Source organism: Temnothorax curvispinosus, unplaced genomic scaffold (genome assembly GCF_003070985.1).
Source record: "Temnothorax curvispinosus isolate PA1 unplaced genomic scaffold, ASM307098v1 QBEX01006828.1, whole genome shotgun sequence".
Taxonomy (NCBI): domain Eukaryota; kingdom Metazoa; phylum Arthropoda; class Insecta; order Hymenoptera; family Formicidae; genus Temnothorax; species Temnothorax curvispinosus.
The window spans coordinates 133,883-152,132 of NW_020216608.1; the positions used below are offsets into that span (position 1 = coordinate 133,883).

At 40.7% G+C, this 18,250-nt stretch overlaps 1 protein-coding gene across 9 annotated transcripts in view; it reads left to right on the forward strand.

The window, feature by feature from the left end:
* The first annotated feature begins 684 nt into the window (after positions 1 to 684).
* Positions 685 to 18,250, forward strand: part of LOC112456422 (band 3 anion exchange protein) — a 27,429-nt gene continuing 9,863 nt past the window's right edge. For 3 of the 9 annotated variants that reach the window (XM_025018932.1, XM_025018934.1, XM_025018941.1), the window contains exon 1: positions 15,755 to 15,899. In XM_025018932.1, coding sequence (XP_024874700.1) covers positions 15,798 to 15,899 — 102 coding nt within the window. In that variant the 5' untranslated portion in view covers positions 15,755 to 15,797. The other 6 variants (XM_025018935.1, XM_025018940.1, XM_025018936.1 and 3 more) reach the window with 5 other exon arrangements.

Here is an 18,250-nt window from a genome sequence, read left to right on the forward strand (position 1 = left end):
AAAAAGGAATATAAATATGGAAATTTTCATACATATAGATACTAAAATATTCCGAAAATCCTCATTCAATTAATTCTGAAAGTATCTGAGAAAAGACTATTTTTTCAAAACTTTTCCATAAATCTAAATTCTAAAATGTGAAAAGTTCTTAGAAAATTTCTGAGAAAATATGAGTAAAAATATACATAGGCCGGTATTTAAGACCATTTTAAGTACAATCTTAAAAGATGTCATTAACCAATCACAGAGCCGTATTAGCATCTTAAGATCTTACTTAAGACAGTCTTGAAATAAGATCTGATTATGAATACTGGCCATAGAAGAGCGAAGAAGACGATTGGGAAAACGTCGACGGCGCCGGCGCGCAAGCAAGTGAACCCGCTTCGAGGCGACCCGGTCGGACCGACGCGATTGGCCGGTCGCGGCCGGCCGGCCGGCCGGTCACAGAAATTCAATTCCCGCTGCTCCTTTCTCTCGTCTCTCTCTCTCTCTCTCTCTCTCTTTTTCTCTCTCTCCGTTTCTCCAGTTGGAGCGCGGCAAACGCGTGCCGCTGTCGGCGCGGCGGCGGCGTCCGGCGAGCGAGCGAACGGGCGAGCGAGACGCAGAGGAGACCGGAGACCGTCGCCGCGTTTCCCTAGGGACGCCCGTTCCGGATCGCGTACCGACCGACCGACCGACTGGCCCGTCAGTTTGTCAACGGCGTTGCTCTCGCGCGCACCACCGCCGCGCATCGCGATTTCGTCGACGCGCGCGAGCGTAATAAACGTGTTAACACGGAATAACCGTAAAGTCCGTAAATACCCCGGGGGCGCGTGTCATCCGTGTCTTCCTCGTCCCCCGTGGAAGGCCACCGGAATAAACGCGGCGCGGCGGCGGAGAGGAGTCGGGAATCGAGGAGCGAACTGTGAGACGTGAGTCCGGTCGCGGCTCGTGCACTTTGCACTGCGGCCACGCTGCTGTCCGCGCAACTGGTGCGCATCGAACGATCGATTCGCTACCTAGGTATGTAGATCGTGCGCGCCTGAATCGCGGCACATCGCACCTGTCGAGCCTCGCGACAGCGAAGACGAACGACGAGGAGAATAGGAGAACCGGTACCCGCGTGGTCTACGTCGGAATTTCGGATGAATTGACAATTAACACAATCCGCATGGCGCATACCGCGCTCGCGTGTTTCCGAAGGAAACTCGTTATTCTCACACGAGGAGGAGAGAAGAAGAAATTATTCAATCTACAATTTATTTACTTCAGCTTATATCGCTAAACACACTCGTACCATTCATATTTTTATGCTTATTACGACCTCTTTATTCTACATTGTTAAATTTTTAAGGATAAAATTTAAATTTTTTAAACCGATACCTTAAGTTAAATAACATTTTGTTACTTTTAACTACCGTGTGTGTCGAAATTTATTATTTTAACCCTAGAGAGCATCCCTTCATTTTCTCATACGTGAAAGGCCAAACAGGGTAATAAATTACCCCAAACTTGTACCGCGTGTATAATGTTTCTATTTGTTGTTAGACAACTTTCTAATAGATAATTTTGTTTGTTTTTTTAATAGGGAAGACGATAGTAGTCATCAATTTGCGGTAGTAAAAAGAAAACAGTTAAAAAATTTTGAAAAACAAAAAAAAAACAAAAATTGGGCTAAAATGACTATTTTTATAAAAAATGCTGTAGTTTTTCATAAAATTCACCGATTTTAAAATTTCCAACGAATTTTGAAAGACGAATAGACAACCTTCAAGGGCATGTAAGCGATTTTTTTGTTTCTTAAAAAAAACATATTTCTTTGAACGTTTGAAGTAGAGGAAATGATGAAAAACTGTCGGATGGGAAAAATCGCAAAAAATGGAAAGTAAAACAGATTCTGTCGATTATTATTTATTTGAAAGGTAGTCAAAAGTCATAAAAGTATATGGAAACAGTAAAATTAACTCCACAAAAACTTTACAAAGTTTTAATCAGTTGCTGTGCAAGAACAGCAAAAATGATATAATTGACCGAATCTTAAACAATTATATATGAAACAGGGGTAGAATTTTCCGGGGAGTGCTATAAAGTGTATAATTTTTCGTTACCGATTTTCAAAAAATCTGAAATATACTTTACTGTGGTAAATGTCGAGCGTAAACGGCCAAAGGGGGTAATACGTTACCCCAAACGATTTTCTTTTTCGGTTTTCAGCTGCTGCACGGATCTAACTCACTCGCTGAATGACGGAGGTCGACTACCGGATGACTAAACTGAATTATGGTTAGGGTCTCGGTATGAAAACTAACCTTCCTAAGTCAGGGGCGTAATTTGAATTTTGCGTGGGGTAACGTATTATCCCAGAAGTGCTCTCTAGGGTTAACACAAAACAGTGTTATTTTAACTCTTTGTTGGTTTAGTTAAATTAAATATTGTTTTAGTTAAATCAACGACATTTGAGTAGGATCAGTAGCGACTTATAGGAATGGTTAAAAATGGCTCAAATTGAGTATAATTTCATACTACAAATTTAACACTAATATTCTTTCTCTCTCTCTCTTTTCCTCAACACATCTTCTTTTACATTATCCAATTCATCATTCCTCACTCTTTCCAACAGTTCTTCTTTATTCCTATCCAAATCCCGAGAGGAGAAATTATTAAACGAAAGATCTCTTCGCGAAATAAAAACTTTTTACCTTCCTCATTAATATTGATCAAGTATGAATTTTTAAACCAGCGGGAATCGATTTATAATAGCGGTTGTCCTTTTGAGATAAAAAGCAAGTCATATACGTATGACGAGATAATTTATCGTAGAATAAAAATCACACTTTTTTTCACTTTTTGTGACGTCACCTTGTGACTTATTGCTAAACGCGCCGCGCCCGCGCCGGGCTGTTTATTGTTCGTAAGCGGTATGTTTGCCGTGCTGGCAACGCAATCGTTAAACACCGATTTTTGCGTTACGCAATAAAATCGTCGAGCGAAGGAAACTTTTTTTTCTGTCACATTGTTGTGGCGTGAAAAAAAATTACACGCGGTTGTTTGCGCGGGGATTGGCGAGAGAGCGGGATATTCGCTATTCGACGCCCTGCATCGGCATTCTGGAATGTGCGCGAGGCAATTTTTGCAGCCGGCACGATAAATGCGAATAGATAAAGCGGAAATGGAGAAGATAATAAAACTAATAGTAGCGATGGCAATTTTTTCTCTTCATGAAAATTTATAAATACTCGAAAAAGACAAAAGAAACGAAGACCGATTAGTCTGTTTTAACTGAATAGCGAGTTACGATTAAAAAGGATTTTTAGGATATTTAATAGTTGAATTGCAAAGATAGAAGGACGTACGACAACTCGGCTTCTTTATATCGAACGGGAAGAAAGCAAGGTGAGAAAGTACAAAGTAAAAGAGAGAAATCTATTGAGATCTTTAAAAATAATTCCGCATAATTATTTTTTTAAAGATCGCAAATTTCAAGTTACTTAGATGTTATTTGCCAGAGCCTGATATATAAATAAGTAATATTCAACTCCTGTATTATTGTAGTCTTAAAAACTCAAGATGCAGTTTAATTATAATGGAATAGAAACAGCCCGCGGTCGCCGGGATCAGAGGGCGAGAGCAGGGACGGGAGAACGAGGGGTCCCTTCTATTTTCGACCCAGATTGATGAGAGAGTGGGCTCTCGCCGCGTCTTTTCTAGGCTGGGATCCGTACATTACTTATACAACTCTTTCCGTATGCATGCAGGCTTTTGCCCGCCGTTGTTACTTTGTCCTGGGACAGTTATGACTGATGGAGCAATCCGCGCTCCTACGTTGGCTTACGCCCCGCGCCGGAACGGCATAATAACGCGGATGTGATTAGGCGAGACGAGAGGACGAGACGAGAGGCACGTGTCACTCTCCTGTCGCTGGCAAGACGCGATTTTAAATTCATTGAATATTTGAGAGTATTTTAGCTTTTGTATTTTTCGTCTTTAATACAAACGGCTCGTAAAATCCGGAATATCGACAACTATGTCGAAGCTTGTCCCGTTCCGGAGGAATTGACTCGACAAAAGTTACGCGTTAGTCTTGGTATTTATAGCGCCAGACAATCGAATCAAATTTTTCTATACATAAACCAGTTTAGTCGTTGGATACGAGTCATTAAATTTATTATTGTTGCAAGGCCGTTTAGTTATTATTATTTCTTATAAGATTGGAGAACCTGTTATTTTTAAAAACAATATTTAAATAAGTTGGAGTTTACGATCTTGAAAGAAATAGTTGTAGTAATTATTTTTAAAGATTGCAAACTCCAAGAAGGATATAGGAAGAAAAATAGTTGCAAGCAGAGTGCGTTATACGTTTTATCAATAATTTATACAACTGCTAATTAGATCTTAATCTTAAATTTTTTTAAGACTACAATACAGGAGTTGCAATATTATTTATTTACATCAGGCTCTGGCAAATAACATCTAAATAACTTGAAGTTTGCAATCTTTAAAAAAATAATTATGTGGTAATTATTTTTAAATTATTTTAAGTCGTAAATCGCAAAAAAGGTATAGAGAAACAAATCAGGATAAATTTATTTATATATATTATCGGAATAAATATTAATACAATATTATTTATTTATATTAGGTTTTGACAAATATAACATCTAAATAACTCAAAGAATCTTTAAAAAAATAATTACGTGGTAATTATTTTTGAAGATCGTAAATCACTACAAAAAAAGGTACAGAGAAGCAAATTCATAAATTTTATTACACGCGAAGGAGTTTCTGTCTCTCATCCACAAATTATCCTAGCCAAATAATTTTTTTGAGAGGTCCATGAAACAAGTTTGATGTCGTCGCTATAATGGCCGGTCTCTTTTATACTCGCCGCACGTTGATAATAATCGTTGGCAGGGCTTTTACTATACAGATTCTTAATGTGAGATGTTTATGCTAGTGCACGTTCCACCTTACGTTTTACTTACGATAAAAATGATTCATCATGAGAGTTGACGATAAACAGTCACCACAACGCGTAAGTCACAGGCGTGCATGTTCGCGATATTTAAAGCTCGCTTAGCCGTAATTTCGACGACTCCCAGTTATGACTTCCAGCTGGGTCCGCGATTCATAAATAAAATCCGTCAAAGTTCCAGTTTGGATAAACCTCTCGCAGGACTCGCCCGCCGCGCCGTCGTCATCATCATCGCCTCGCGTTTGATCGTTCGCGCGTCGTCCGTTCATCGAAGTCACGAGGCAATCTCGCTTTCAATGAGCTTAATCGTACACGCGACGTCTCGTGACGATGAATCATCGTCATCGTCTTGGTGTGGCGTTTGAGCACCACGGTGATACTATGTCCTTGTTCCCCATATATGAAATTTCGATTGCCAATTTAATTGCACGATCCCAAAGACAGAGCGAACCCTCGTGAAGGGGACTGTGCATCGCGTGCACTTTATCGTGAAATGCGAAACTAGTACTATCCATAAACAAAATTTTTGGAAATAGGGGTAGTAAATATAGAACGCAAACCTCTCTTACATAAATAAATGTTAAACTCTGTGCAGATATCAAAAGACGTACTGTGATGTAGTATTTATAACAATTGTACGAGGACGATTAAGAGGAATTGAAGCATGGACGATTAAAAAGAAAGGCGCACCGAGATAACTCGACATGATGCTGCGTGCGTAATAATTGTGACGATTATTTGAGTGCGGACACCATGTTAATTGCATCAATTAAGTGCTGTCGCTATAACAGATCATCGTCGATGCGATATTATTATGAAGAGAAAGAAAGAGAGAAAGAGAAAGTATATACATGTATATGTATGGCCTGCAAGAGTGTTGATGGAACATAACGTTCCATCAAAATTAATAAAATGGAATTAGCATTGTCTTTCTACCAGTTAATTTCTCAGAAATAATTTACTTTCTATCTGTCAAAGAAATTAGCAGAAGAACACAACAAGGAATGATGATTATATACTAACCCTATTCACTCCAACGTTTTTTTCACCCCAATATCCTCCAACCATGCACTTTCGAGTCCCACGTGTTTTTTATAATGTTAATAGCTTTGAAAAATTCCCCAAAAATTATTATAATATCTTTGTACCTTCGACTAAAAATCAATGTAAAGAACATTTGAAAATCATTTATTTAAATATTTTTTTATAACAATTATATGTTGACAAACACACGTTACGACTCGTTTTACTTAAAAAATCATAACTCACGAACAAATTGACGAAGCTTAATGAACCAAAACGCAAATTAAAGCTAAAAGTAGTGCGAATGAGAAAAAAAATATAAGATAATTATTAATTAAATAGGAATACTTAATTTCGTCGCCGCAAATTTGGTAATTTTTAAATGGTACAGAAGGACTTTAAGGACTTAAAGAATGCTAGAAAAAGAATTTCTGAATAAGAAAAGGCGAATTTGAAGTGTGACAGATATTTTTTATGTAAAAAAATTAATTTTTTTTATATAATCGTAGCTCCTCCCCACCTCTTCCACCTGCCTCTGAGCCATAATAGACCTCTGTGGAATGTTAAATTTTTTTTTTAACGACAAAAATATTTTAAATACGGTTAAATTATACACAAAAATACATTTTTATCGAAAAAAATGCTCATTTACCTTTCACACAACACTGACGTAATCCTCCAACCATGCACTTTCGTGTCCCACCGAGATTTTGATTGTTCCCCGTTTCGAGAGTAAATGAGCTAGGACTTTGAAATTTTTACCTGAGATTCCCTGCCACAATAACTTTTTTCCGGCGTGGAGGGGATTCTCCCATGATCGTTTGTTTTCCGGAACAAACGACTGTTAGAAATTCGTGGGACACGAAAGGCATGGTTGGAGCGAATAGGGCTAATAATACGGCCAGAATGATGGATCAAATTGTTCTAGGTTTTTGCCATGTATAATAACTCTCGTATCGATTCGAAGAACTGATTTCTCCTGATGAAAAATATCGGACGGTTACAGATGCTGCGAGAGAAACAGAGAGAGAAAAAGAGAGAGAGAGAGAGAGAGAGAGAGAGAGGAGGTCGGGAGAGAGGAAAGGCCCTGGGAGGCTCTTTTTCGTTCTGCTTTTGCTCGTGGAATTTTCCACGAGGTTTTATGATCTCTGTCGGCGGTTACAAAAGGAACGCGCGGCCTGTTTCTTTCTGTCCAAGAAGCGAAATGTCGCCCGGAGCAGACTGCGTCACAGTCGTCGCACCACGTGCATGCATACATGAGGGACACAACACGTGCGCGAGCGCGCGCATACACGCAACAGAGTGTATTGTAGTGCAACAGCAGTTCCCTTCTGCATATCCTTAAGAGGAATGTGAATTTTTTTCAAATTTTTTTACTAACACTCGCAACAAGTCCACTTTCTGGCTGTATTGCTAAAGTTAATAAACATATATATACTAACACTCGCAAATGGAAAAGGATTATACGCTTATCTTTACACCGTATATCTCAAGTTGCGACTAATATATTATTCAAAATATAAGCAGACTGGATTATATATCTTTATAAGAAATTGCAAATTTTACAGCAAAACAAAAGATCTTTTTAAATACATGGAAGCACTCTTAGTGCGTAATATTACCGCGTTAATAATAAATTGACATTTGAAATTTCTCTAGCTGTACTCATTTTTCAAAGAAATTTTTACTGATTATTTTTTCTCAGATTGTATTAGCTTCAAATTATTTGACATTCTCAGATTGTATTAGCTTCAAATTATTTGACATTTGAGATTAATCCATGTTTTTTCGACGTACAAAAAATGGGAAAGTTCGATTGCATTTATTATTCTCTTTTTTTCTCTTTCTCTCAAATATATATTAAAAAATAAAAAATAATTTATTTTATTCAAATTTTAGATAGAGCTATTGTGGGGGGTTTACAATACATTTCTATCAGTCGCTACCATTAATAGGCTTCGCTGTATATATTCGCGTATATGGGAACAAAGTATATCGCAGATATAAATCAGAGTTCCGTGAAACCAGGTCAAAAACCTCCGCGCCGTATAGCCCTCCACGCTTATGTAACCTTGTCCTACAAAAGTGATGCGAGAGGGGAAACATAGACGCTCCTTTCTCTCGCAAGGAATCGTTTTGTGCATCTCGTCCGCTTGCACACGTGTGCGGGATCTCTTCATCTCTCAAAAGATCCTCCCGCTTTGCCTAGCATCGTCCAGCCAGCAATATTCGCGCGGGAATATATTCCTCGAATGTCGTAGGTCGTAGGTGGATACTTAAAGGCAGATTAAAGGGAAGTTACGGCGAAAGATAATCCTTCGAGGAATATAATCGGTTAGAAGATATTATTGTCGACAGAAAGTCAATACTGTCCTCTGCTATATCTTACGCGTGATATCTAAGGTATGTCAGAAATGTTGTTATTATATAAACGTCCAATATTTATATTTGCATATATTTATAACATACAACACTAACAATGCCTCTCAGTAATTGACATCCACGATGTCTGGATACCCGGTATATATTTCAGCTTCTAAAACATTCGAATAATTTAATAATACGAAAGCTCGGTCGTAAACCTTGACTGCTCGCGTGAAACGTACATACGTAATGTACAATTCAGTTATTTATCGTTTTTTTTTACTAGGTCAAATACTGGCACACTCGACAGTACTAAATTGTCTGTGACTGTTTGATGAAAATATAATGTCACGTTATATCGATTGATCATTTTACAAAAAAAACTGACTTCTAATTTATAAAGGTCCTTCCTGCATTGTCATCTTTAAATTATATATTTACATATATAAGTTGGTTGATGTAAATAGTATATCTATTCGATAATAAAAATTAATTCATGATAGACTCGCGGCAAAAATTGTTATTGCTTCGTCGTTTTGCATTGGGGCTTAGACTGGGGATAAGGCGCTTTTCATACTTATCTAATGGAAAATTCGATCGATTGCTTAACAACCGCCAGACATATTATTCTTGCATTCGCTCGATAATTGTAGGTTCAGCGTTGTTGAAAATTTAACGGGCTCTGCCAAGAATGTCCGCGCATTTGCGTTTTGGACGTCGTGGACTCAGAATATATCCGCCTCTTTTAAGCCACGTGAGCGCGGTACAAAGTACGAGAAAATTGTCGACTGACTCTGGTATGTACATACCATGCACAATGCACATTCCTCATTACGAATAAAAAGAAAATCGAGATTCCACCGAGGATAATCTAAGGTCTGTTTTCTGTCGCTGCACTGCTGAACTAGTGCACCCTGGTGCAGTAAGTTAGAATGGGACAAGTATATTTTATTTCACTCTAACTTACTGCACTAGGATCGCTCGCACGATCCGCATTGCGCGCTTCCACGAGAGAATTTTATCCGCGGATAAAAAACCTGATGCGGGATAAAAGAGCGTAGAAAAAAAATAGGCGCCGCAAAAACAAGAAAACTTGACGTAACGTCATCGTAGCAGATGTTGCATTTACAAAGGATCTTCGTCTTCTTTTCGCCAAACAAACGACGACAAATGCACGCAGAGCCAGCCGGTTCTCTCGCCACCAGATCTTCTCATTATAATGCCGGAACGGAGGTTTAAGGTGTCCTCACGCTGACGGGAATCCGGGCTGTATATAAAGTCAGTGTAAACAGTATCTTTTTAAGGACTTCATGCAGAAAGGTTGAATGAACGTTTGGAGATATTCAGGTCGAATAAATAATACGCTCGTGCCATGAGGTTTGAAAGATAACAATGCAATAACTGTAGAGCACACAATTGAGTATAACTCGAAAGAATATAAAATAACATGAGGACTATAATACACGCAAAAATACTGCATATCTATATGTAACGTAATTATTTTCGATTGACACGAAATAGAGAATGGTATCGTCGTTGTGAAACGATCTTTAGATCCATACGTCTATATATATTCGCACATACCGCATGTCTGTGCAGTCTGTTGTTCAACAATAAAAGCCGATCGTCAAGTTTCTAGGGCCATTGTTACAAGGTCCGAGAAGTATAAGGAGCAGCCAAGAATTTTACACGGCGGAATACGGAAATAGAACGAAAGGTATTGCTAGTCAGTCGCAATGCATTAATGAACGCTTCGCGAGTTTTGTCAGAACGGGAGATTGTTAAGATTGAGCAACATCGGCGATGTGCGTATAATTAATCATGGATATATAATATATGTATAAGTACGCGTGATTTTTTTTCACACGACACGTTATTACGAGATGCACGAAAAGAGCGATTATTTAATTTATCCGAATCATTGCGTTGACGCAATCGTCGTTACATAATTGCGGTAAAACAAAGATGAAAATTACGTGTCAACTGACGCGACAGACTAAATTATGTTGATTGCCGATACGAGCGTGTCAAGAAACGGAGGGAAAAGTGTCGGGTGTGTCGATTACATCATCACATTGCAACGCGTAACTGGAGGTGGACAAGAAGATCGGTTGACTGCGCTTCGAGGCGCGATTCCCAACGCATTGTGATAGATTTTGATAAGCAATTAATTATATATTTATATATGAGGAGGTAAGTTAAGGAGACATGTAGGATGATCGTTCGTCGACAATACGAAGGTTTTTGGGATTTTTTAAGAGAAGAAACATGTCGAACGATATATGTATATTCGGATAAACGTAGCTCTGAGACAAGCTCTGATCAAGCATGACTTACAAATCGTAACACCGACATTCCGAATTATACGAACATATTGAGACATCGAGACGGTACTATTGTGATGTTTAAGATATTCGTAAATACAAAGATGGGTATTGGAACAACCGGTAGTCATCGGTCACTCGCGACGAGGTATATCTCATTCTTGACGCCGGCTGCGGCCGTGCCGCTCGAGAGCCCCTCGCGATCGTTAGTCCGCGAACGAGTGCTCGCGAGATCACTATATCCTGATCGTTTCTCCCCGGTTTATGTGTTCGAAAATCTCCTCATCTCCAACAAAAGATCCTCCCGTCGGATCCACGTTACATTAGTACTTGAACTTTGAATAACTTCGTTGGTAACTGTCGTAGCTTATAAATGATATATTATAATTTTTTTTTTACTTTGCCAAGCAGACGCACAGGTGTCTTTTCCCATTGAATAAAATCTACGTTCTAGATGTTGTAATGTTTCCGAATGAATTTGTCAGTGCCAAAGCCATTCCGTTCCGTCGCCCCCGATCGTAATCGTAATAATGACACAATGTGGTGTTTCCAACAGCCAACAGAACGGAGCTGCCATCACAGCGATTACTCCACATGTGGACATCGCCGTCGCGACTCAGGATCGGCCGGGCACCTAGGAAAAAGACACAGCCTTAAGCCTGCATCGTCAGCTGCCGCGGCCGGTGAAGGATGGAGAACACCGATGGATCCAGAAGGAAGCTCTCCTTCCTCGGCTTCGGCAAGCGGGTATCGGTAAGTGTCCATGGTGTCGATTACGGACTACTAATTAATATATTAGCGCGAGCGAATAAAAGACGCGCCGGGGCTAAATCGAAGGGAAACTTATCTAGACTTGTATGCTCAAGCGTATCGGATGATCTAATAGCTATACTTCGGCAAACAATATTCCATATCAGGATTGGTATGCTACTTGGACTCTGCCGCGATAAAATGCATATCGCGTTACTTCAATGGCATAATATCTTCTACATCTACGGACGTGCGACCACCATCACACAGCTATCGCGTTCCTCGTATCGCGAATTCCCGTGTCTAAAAATATTTCATATCGATTAGCGAAAAATTTTCACGTCACAGATTTCTTGCGCGCCTGTCCCTTTATCTCATCCTTTTATCTCAGATAATTTTTTTTTTAATAGAGAGCTGAGAAACGCTTATCGCCGCTCTCTCGCCTTTAATTTTTCCATCAGGCGAGCTTTCCCCGATCCGACAGAACAAACGGATTAATAAATGGCTCTAACGAGAAATTATACAGCAATTGCGGTGCATAACGATCGGCATTTCATCGGCGTTTGCGATGCATTTTGTCTTTTATGTATTGTGACCGTAAAAGATAATGGCGACAAGACTAAATGGACAAATTCGATCGCGTTCCCGGCACGTGTTATCGTTCGAATCGAACGTAAGCAGATGTAATGGGGTTCCCGAGTGAGTCACAACGATTCGTGTCACACATTCGTGTATGCGAAATGAGCTGCGCGTTGTGTGTGTGCGTGTGTGTACGAAGGAGCAGAGACCCGGTCCGCGCGAAATGGCGTGCGAACTATCGCGTTTCATCGCGGTTGTCTCCCGACTCCGACATGGATTCGTAAAAGCAGGACGACCTCGAGGCAGGACTGATTGGCCTGATTGTTGACGGTCACGGGTCAATAACCATTTGACACCGTGTGCGCGGCGCACCGCGCGCGGATTGCACGACACGGCCGGCCGCTAGAAACGCGAAACGGCGCGGCGCGGCGGCGCGATGGCACGTGACTTCGATCGGAAGGAAAGTTGCCGAGACTTCCACGCTAAACCGCTATCCTCGCAGGTCTTTACTGATGTTGGAGACCTGGTAAATTCCGCTGTCCTCTTCGTGGCGAAGACCGCGGACCAGAGATCGTTAACGTAACGCGTTACAGTTGCGTAAGCTTGAGGAATCGAGTCCAGATGCGAGCTTATCCCTGCGAATGCGATCATCGTTAACGACCGTCGCAAATTGGTCGCAAACTTCTGAACTTTATCGATCATTGATTCCTGCTTTGCGTTTCTAATGAGATCCCAGCGTGGGCTCCAGCGCGATGCTAGTTTTTCGATTCGTGAAAGGCCGCGATTAGTTTCGTCCCGCTGACCTGGATCGAGCGATCGAACAGCGAAGTGTCTCGCCCCCCTTTTGCCCTTAGCGCAAGAAAGTCGCCTAATAGAAACGCAAATTGGACGGAAATGTCCGGAAATTCGATTCGACGTGTCCCCTTTTCTCCGTCTCTTCTCTTTTCAGATGTTTTAACTGTAATCCGAGAGTGAATGACGGAAGGACAAATTCCGGGAATAGATTTGCCTCGCTCGTTACTTCTCCGTTTACAGCGCGTCTCGTCTCGTCTTGCATCGGGCGCGGGGTTTAAGACGTTAACGAGTTCGCCGTTCGACATGCCATTCAAGCGCTTACGCAAGGTCGGAAGCCGCAAATTTGATTATCAAGAGCGGTGTCAATCGTATCCTCGCTATCAGACAGCTCGAACGTCGCTGGCATTGTCAGTGTACAGGTGGCCCGTTTATGTCGGGGGCGCGTTGATCCGTAAGAGAGAGAGAAAGAGATTCCTTCTATGTTTGCAACAAACCCGAAGGTAGGGGACCACTTTCCGTAATAACATGTCGTGGCCATAAGACGCTCGCCACCCACTCGATTCTATCCATCCGGCGCGCCAAGAAAGATCATCCGGCTTATTACGCAACCAAATTTGCACCAAGTCTCATTTGCCGATCTATTTTACAAGTCGAACAATTTCGAAACTCGAACATCCAAGTAGCTTGAAGCGTCTTGCGGCACTTTTACCACCGGCAATTTCTTTAGCTAAAAATTGTTGAGCCTTTGTCATTAAATGCGGTATTATAGGTATTATGCGGTAGAACATAAAAAAATGATCCATTTGCATATAGATGCAGGAATATGCAGTTGCCGCTGCGCTGTTTCTGCGATTATATGCAACGTAATTGCTTTAAAGCACCAGCGTTTAAAACGTGAAGAATATAATAGAGATAGGAATAGAAGATAGAAGAATATAAGATGGGAGATCTTTTGGAGAGAAGACAAAACGAACGATCTAAGATTCGACTCCTCCTTCATCTTTATCTCTCGCGTATTCCCTCGCGGTCAGTCGCCCTTCGTTTCCTAGTCAAGTTCAAGGTTGGATGTTCATTTAACTCGCCGCGCAGGGTTGGCCGCGCTGCGCCGCGCCGCCCCGGCCTCGGACGACGTGCTCACGGGTGCGGAAGGCTGCGGAATCGCGTGCGTCTTGAAATTGCAGAAAACCAATCGCGTAATTTGATGCCCGACAATTTAATGTGATAAAGAGAGGATTAACTTTAACGGACGTCAATAAAAAGTCAAGTCGATAAATCTTTTAAATATATAATGTAAATAGTAAATTTCTTCAATTTTTAATGAGTGCACTCCTTGCTAATTGACGAATAAGTTAGTGCGTTCACGTTACAGAAATTGGACAAAAAATTCATTTGAATGTGTGACAAAACGTTTGCGAAAATATCATGAAGGAAAGTTGAAAGTATTGGCAGCTTTTTCTGTGGAAGCTGAAGAACATCTCGGGCATCTACCTTTCTCTCATCCAGAATTTAATCGCGTGCCTATATCCTGCTAGAAATGATCCACAGCAAGAAACAATTATTGGCAGGAAACGAAACCACTTGTTCGTTAAATACTAAGCTCTCCATCGATTTCCCTTGTCGGCATTTGGGAGGAAAGGTCATTGCTGGTGGAATAAACTGGGGAGGTTGCTGCGGTTCAGGTTCAAGGTCACTCGGAGCAGGAAGCGAGGAGCGCACGTCAAGCGGAGAAATGGGAAAACACGGTCGATGATGGAAAAGCTTGTTTCTCACTCGTCTCTAATACTTCTCACGCGATCGCAGCCGCGGCGTAGGTGGCGATGATGAAACGTTGAAACATTGACGATCCATTCCACGGAATCGGTGGTTTCCGAGGAATAACGAGTATCGATCACCAGTACGGATAATAGATTATTTTCTTTTGCAATCTTTATCAGTCGAAATGGAAAATACAAGATAATTGTGCGTGTAATATCCAGGAGGAAACTATACTTTACGCTCTTCGGACAATATTATATTAGCCGTCATGTCTCTTCCTTCTCTTTCTCGCACGCTTCTCCGCTAACAATGATCGATAACACCTATATGACTTAGGCCTAGCCGAGGTCGAGTCGGTCAGCAATTCTCGGCCTCTCCCATCGCTTCTACCATCTGCCACCTTATTCAACACCATCAGCTGAGCTGAGCTTTCCCACCTGCGGAGATCCCTCCCCTTAACGCCAGTTTTTTTCTCTCTCTTTTGCTCTCGAGGTCTGTTCCACTCGAGCCCTTGTATCCCAGATTTCACGGCCGATTGACACTTGTTGCGTCCGCTAGCCTTTGTCAATCATCCGCGCACTCTTCCCGTGAGATTTCTGATTCCAAATGCGCCAAGAGATCGGCAGGTGTACCTCTTTTCTTTAAGGAGGATCAGATTGGAGGACCGTAAGGCGGCCCTTTGTCAGAATTTATCAGCCGTTGATTAGTTAGCTGCAATTCTCTGGTTGATTCTCATCCCATCGATAAAATTATAAATAAATAGAATTAGTAGAATTAATAATATTATTAGCAAAGTGTTTGGGAGATTGGTAAACTCGAAACGACATTTCCTTTCTCTAGAATCTTTACGGAAGATACTCTGGTAGTCTTTTTGTGCATCAAAGGATTAACTCGAGTCATCAGGAGCAGTACTCAAAGGCATACGACCATTATGTAGGAAATTAGTTTACAGGAGGGGAAATTGAAAATCCTGAATTGAGATCCTGATAAATCGAATGAGCAGAGGAGGAAGGACGGGGCGGGGGGGGGAGGGAGACGGAGGGGAGGAAAAAGAAGAATGAAGGGATTGCTCCTCGATTGAGCGTATGGGGTTGATATCGATTCACCCCCTACCACGGATTGTCGCGCGTTTCCCCACCCAGAGCCTTCCCCTCTTTCGGTCTTTCCGGTCCGGCGGGCGCCACCCTCCGCCCTCAGTTCGGATTCCTCCAGCTCTCAGCGCCGACCGGCCGGGTTGTCACTCGGCCCGGAATGCCATGCCCGAGGCCACTGCCGGTTCCTCCGGGAAGTCGTTCCTGCAGCGGGCACGGGGCAAAGTTCTCCGCTGGTTACGACGATCCCTGCGGACGACCCACCAGGTGAACACCAGCTGTCCCGTTCCCTCGAAAAAGCCGGTCACCTAATTCTTTTCGCGCCCGCGATTCGCGCGACCGAATAAACTGTCCTTCGGGAAGGCAAGATTCCCGTGTTCCTCCAGCTGTTCTCGAAATTATCCCTTGGCGCCTTTTGTGATCGCTGTTCGATGAAATATCATGAAAGTTTGAAGTTTCTGTGACGTTAGTCATGTGGGCTGTGAAAAACGGAGGCAGCAATCCGTTAGATTTCATAAAGCTTCAAATCTATGTATGACATTCCAATTTCTCCTGTTGAAAATTGGAATCCAGAATTAATGAAATTTTAGTGGAGTTTGCTAAAATTAAATATTTCAAGATGCTCTTCAAATGCTTGTTGAAAAAAGAGAGATATACTTCAAATATCTCTCAAACATTTCTGTAACTTTATTATGGGCAAAATACAGTAAAGAAATATATAAGACATCACTTAAAATATATTATATTAATGCCTGTAATCCACAAGAGATATAATCTCCAATATTATTTCATTTTTCCCCATTTTTTTCCATTTCGCACTCGTATAACTTCTCGTTATTAAAATCGTAAGTGGGATCATAGATTAGCTTAGCAGATGTTAACTTAGAAGGACATTGAACATGTAACAATATTTACTGAAAAAGTATTCTCATTTATTTTTATTTATTTATTAAAGAAAAGTATATATTTTTCTGTACATCTGTATCGATACGTGAAAATAGTGTGGAAAGAAAGTCTACTCGTAAAACTCTTCAACTTAATCTTGTCACAAGCACTGGAGCACTGGTTGTACCGCGTAATGAAACAGCTAGATTTTTTTAGTTTCGCCAAGTTCTTCGGACGAACAATTCGTAGAAAAGAATTTCGTGAATGACTGCGCAACGTTCGTTTTGATGATCGTGCCAGATGACGTGCCAGATTAATTTGATGTTGTTTCAAGATTTGTTAGTGCGGCGGATAATGGAAAAGTTTTCGATGTTTTTCATCTTTTTCTTAATACTAAAACCAACCAACGGTTATACTTTTATGGCGCGTTTGAAGTTGAAATTCGTGCCGCGAACACCAATTTAATCTCCCGCAATAAAAAACAAGTTCTACAACTCGAACTTTATCGGGAAAAAAATGTATTTATTTCCGTGCGTCACAGATCCATCGCGATACAAAGCAGGATTTCGACAATGTATTACAAAGTGCAGGATCCCCGGCAGGATCGATTCTCAACGGCTCTTTGACTATTTATTCTAACCGTTGTGTGTTTGACACGAACAGATATTAGCAGCATATTTTTAAGCTTGTATGAGAATGTGAAACTCGATGAATAAACTTCAAAGCGAGTTTCCATTTTGAAACGAGGTTGATAAATAAAATTGTGCACGGCTGATGCACAGTAATTAATTGGATACGATGTAATCTTTTTTCAGAGCTAAAAAAGTACTCTCTAGAAATACACTATTTTTAAACAAAATGCGATGCATCCGAAATTAGTAAGTGATATTTCTTTTAGTTAATTATAATCTGTATTAAGGATCTTTTTCGGAAATTTTTGAAATCCATTCTAAAATATCCTTTTGCACATCTCTCACACATTAACATGGATATATATAGGAGGTGTGAAAAATCGAAGTGTATATTGCATAATCAAAACGTTAGTCTGTCGCCAATATTCTTTTGGCATTATCTTATGTCCATTTCTAAGTCCAAAGTAGATTAACTTTAATCTTAGGTTGACTTACCCGTTTATCTTTTTCTAATTCTTAAAACTAGAAAAAGGTGAAAAGCAAGTTAAACGGAGATTAAAGTTAATCTGCATTAATAAAAATGAACATAGGTCTTCTAAATGTAACTGGCACTTGTGAAGATATGTTGCTCTCTGTAGAAATCGATATCTGTATCCTGAATTGCATAGGTAGAGTGGCCTAGGGCGATTAATGCACTTATATAGCTCTTGCGTACCTTATAGAATGCCCTAAAAAGGATCTTTCGCGATTCTTCTCTCCAGACAACTTTTCAAAGCGGAAGTTTCGGAAGAAAATTGAAGCAATTATTCTCCATATATATATATATTTATAGCCCCCCCTCTCTTTTTCTCCCTTCTCTTCCTCCTTTCTCTTATTCTCCTATTTAATTAAGTTTTCCATTTTCCTATTTTTAAGTAAGAAAATATAACACGTATTTGAAGTCAGCGTTTCCCTTTAAATGATTGCGGCAGTTTAGTTCGGTTTCTGCCGTCAATTTGCATTCACAATGCGTTCGACAGATCTGCTTCATTTCTGCCGCCAATCTACCGTACAGTCTCTCTCTCTCTCTCTCTCTCTCTCTCTCTCTCTCTCTCTCTCTCT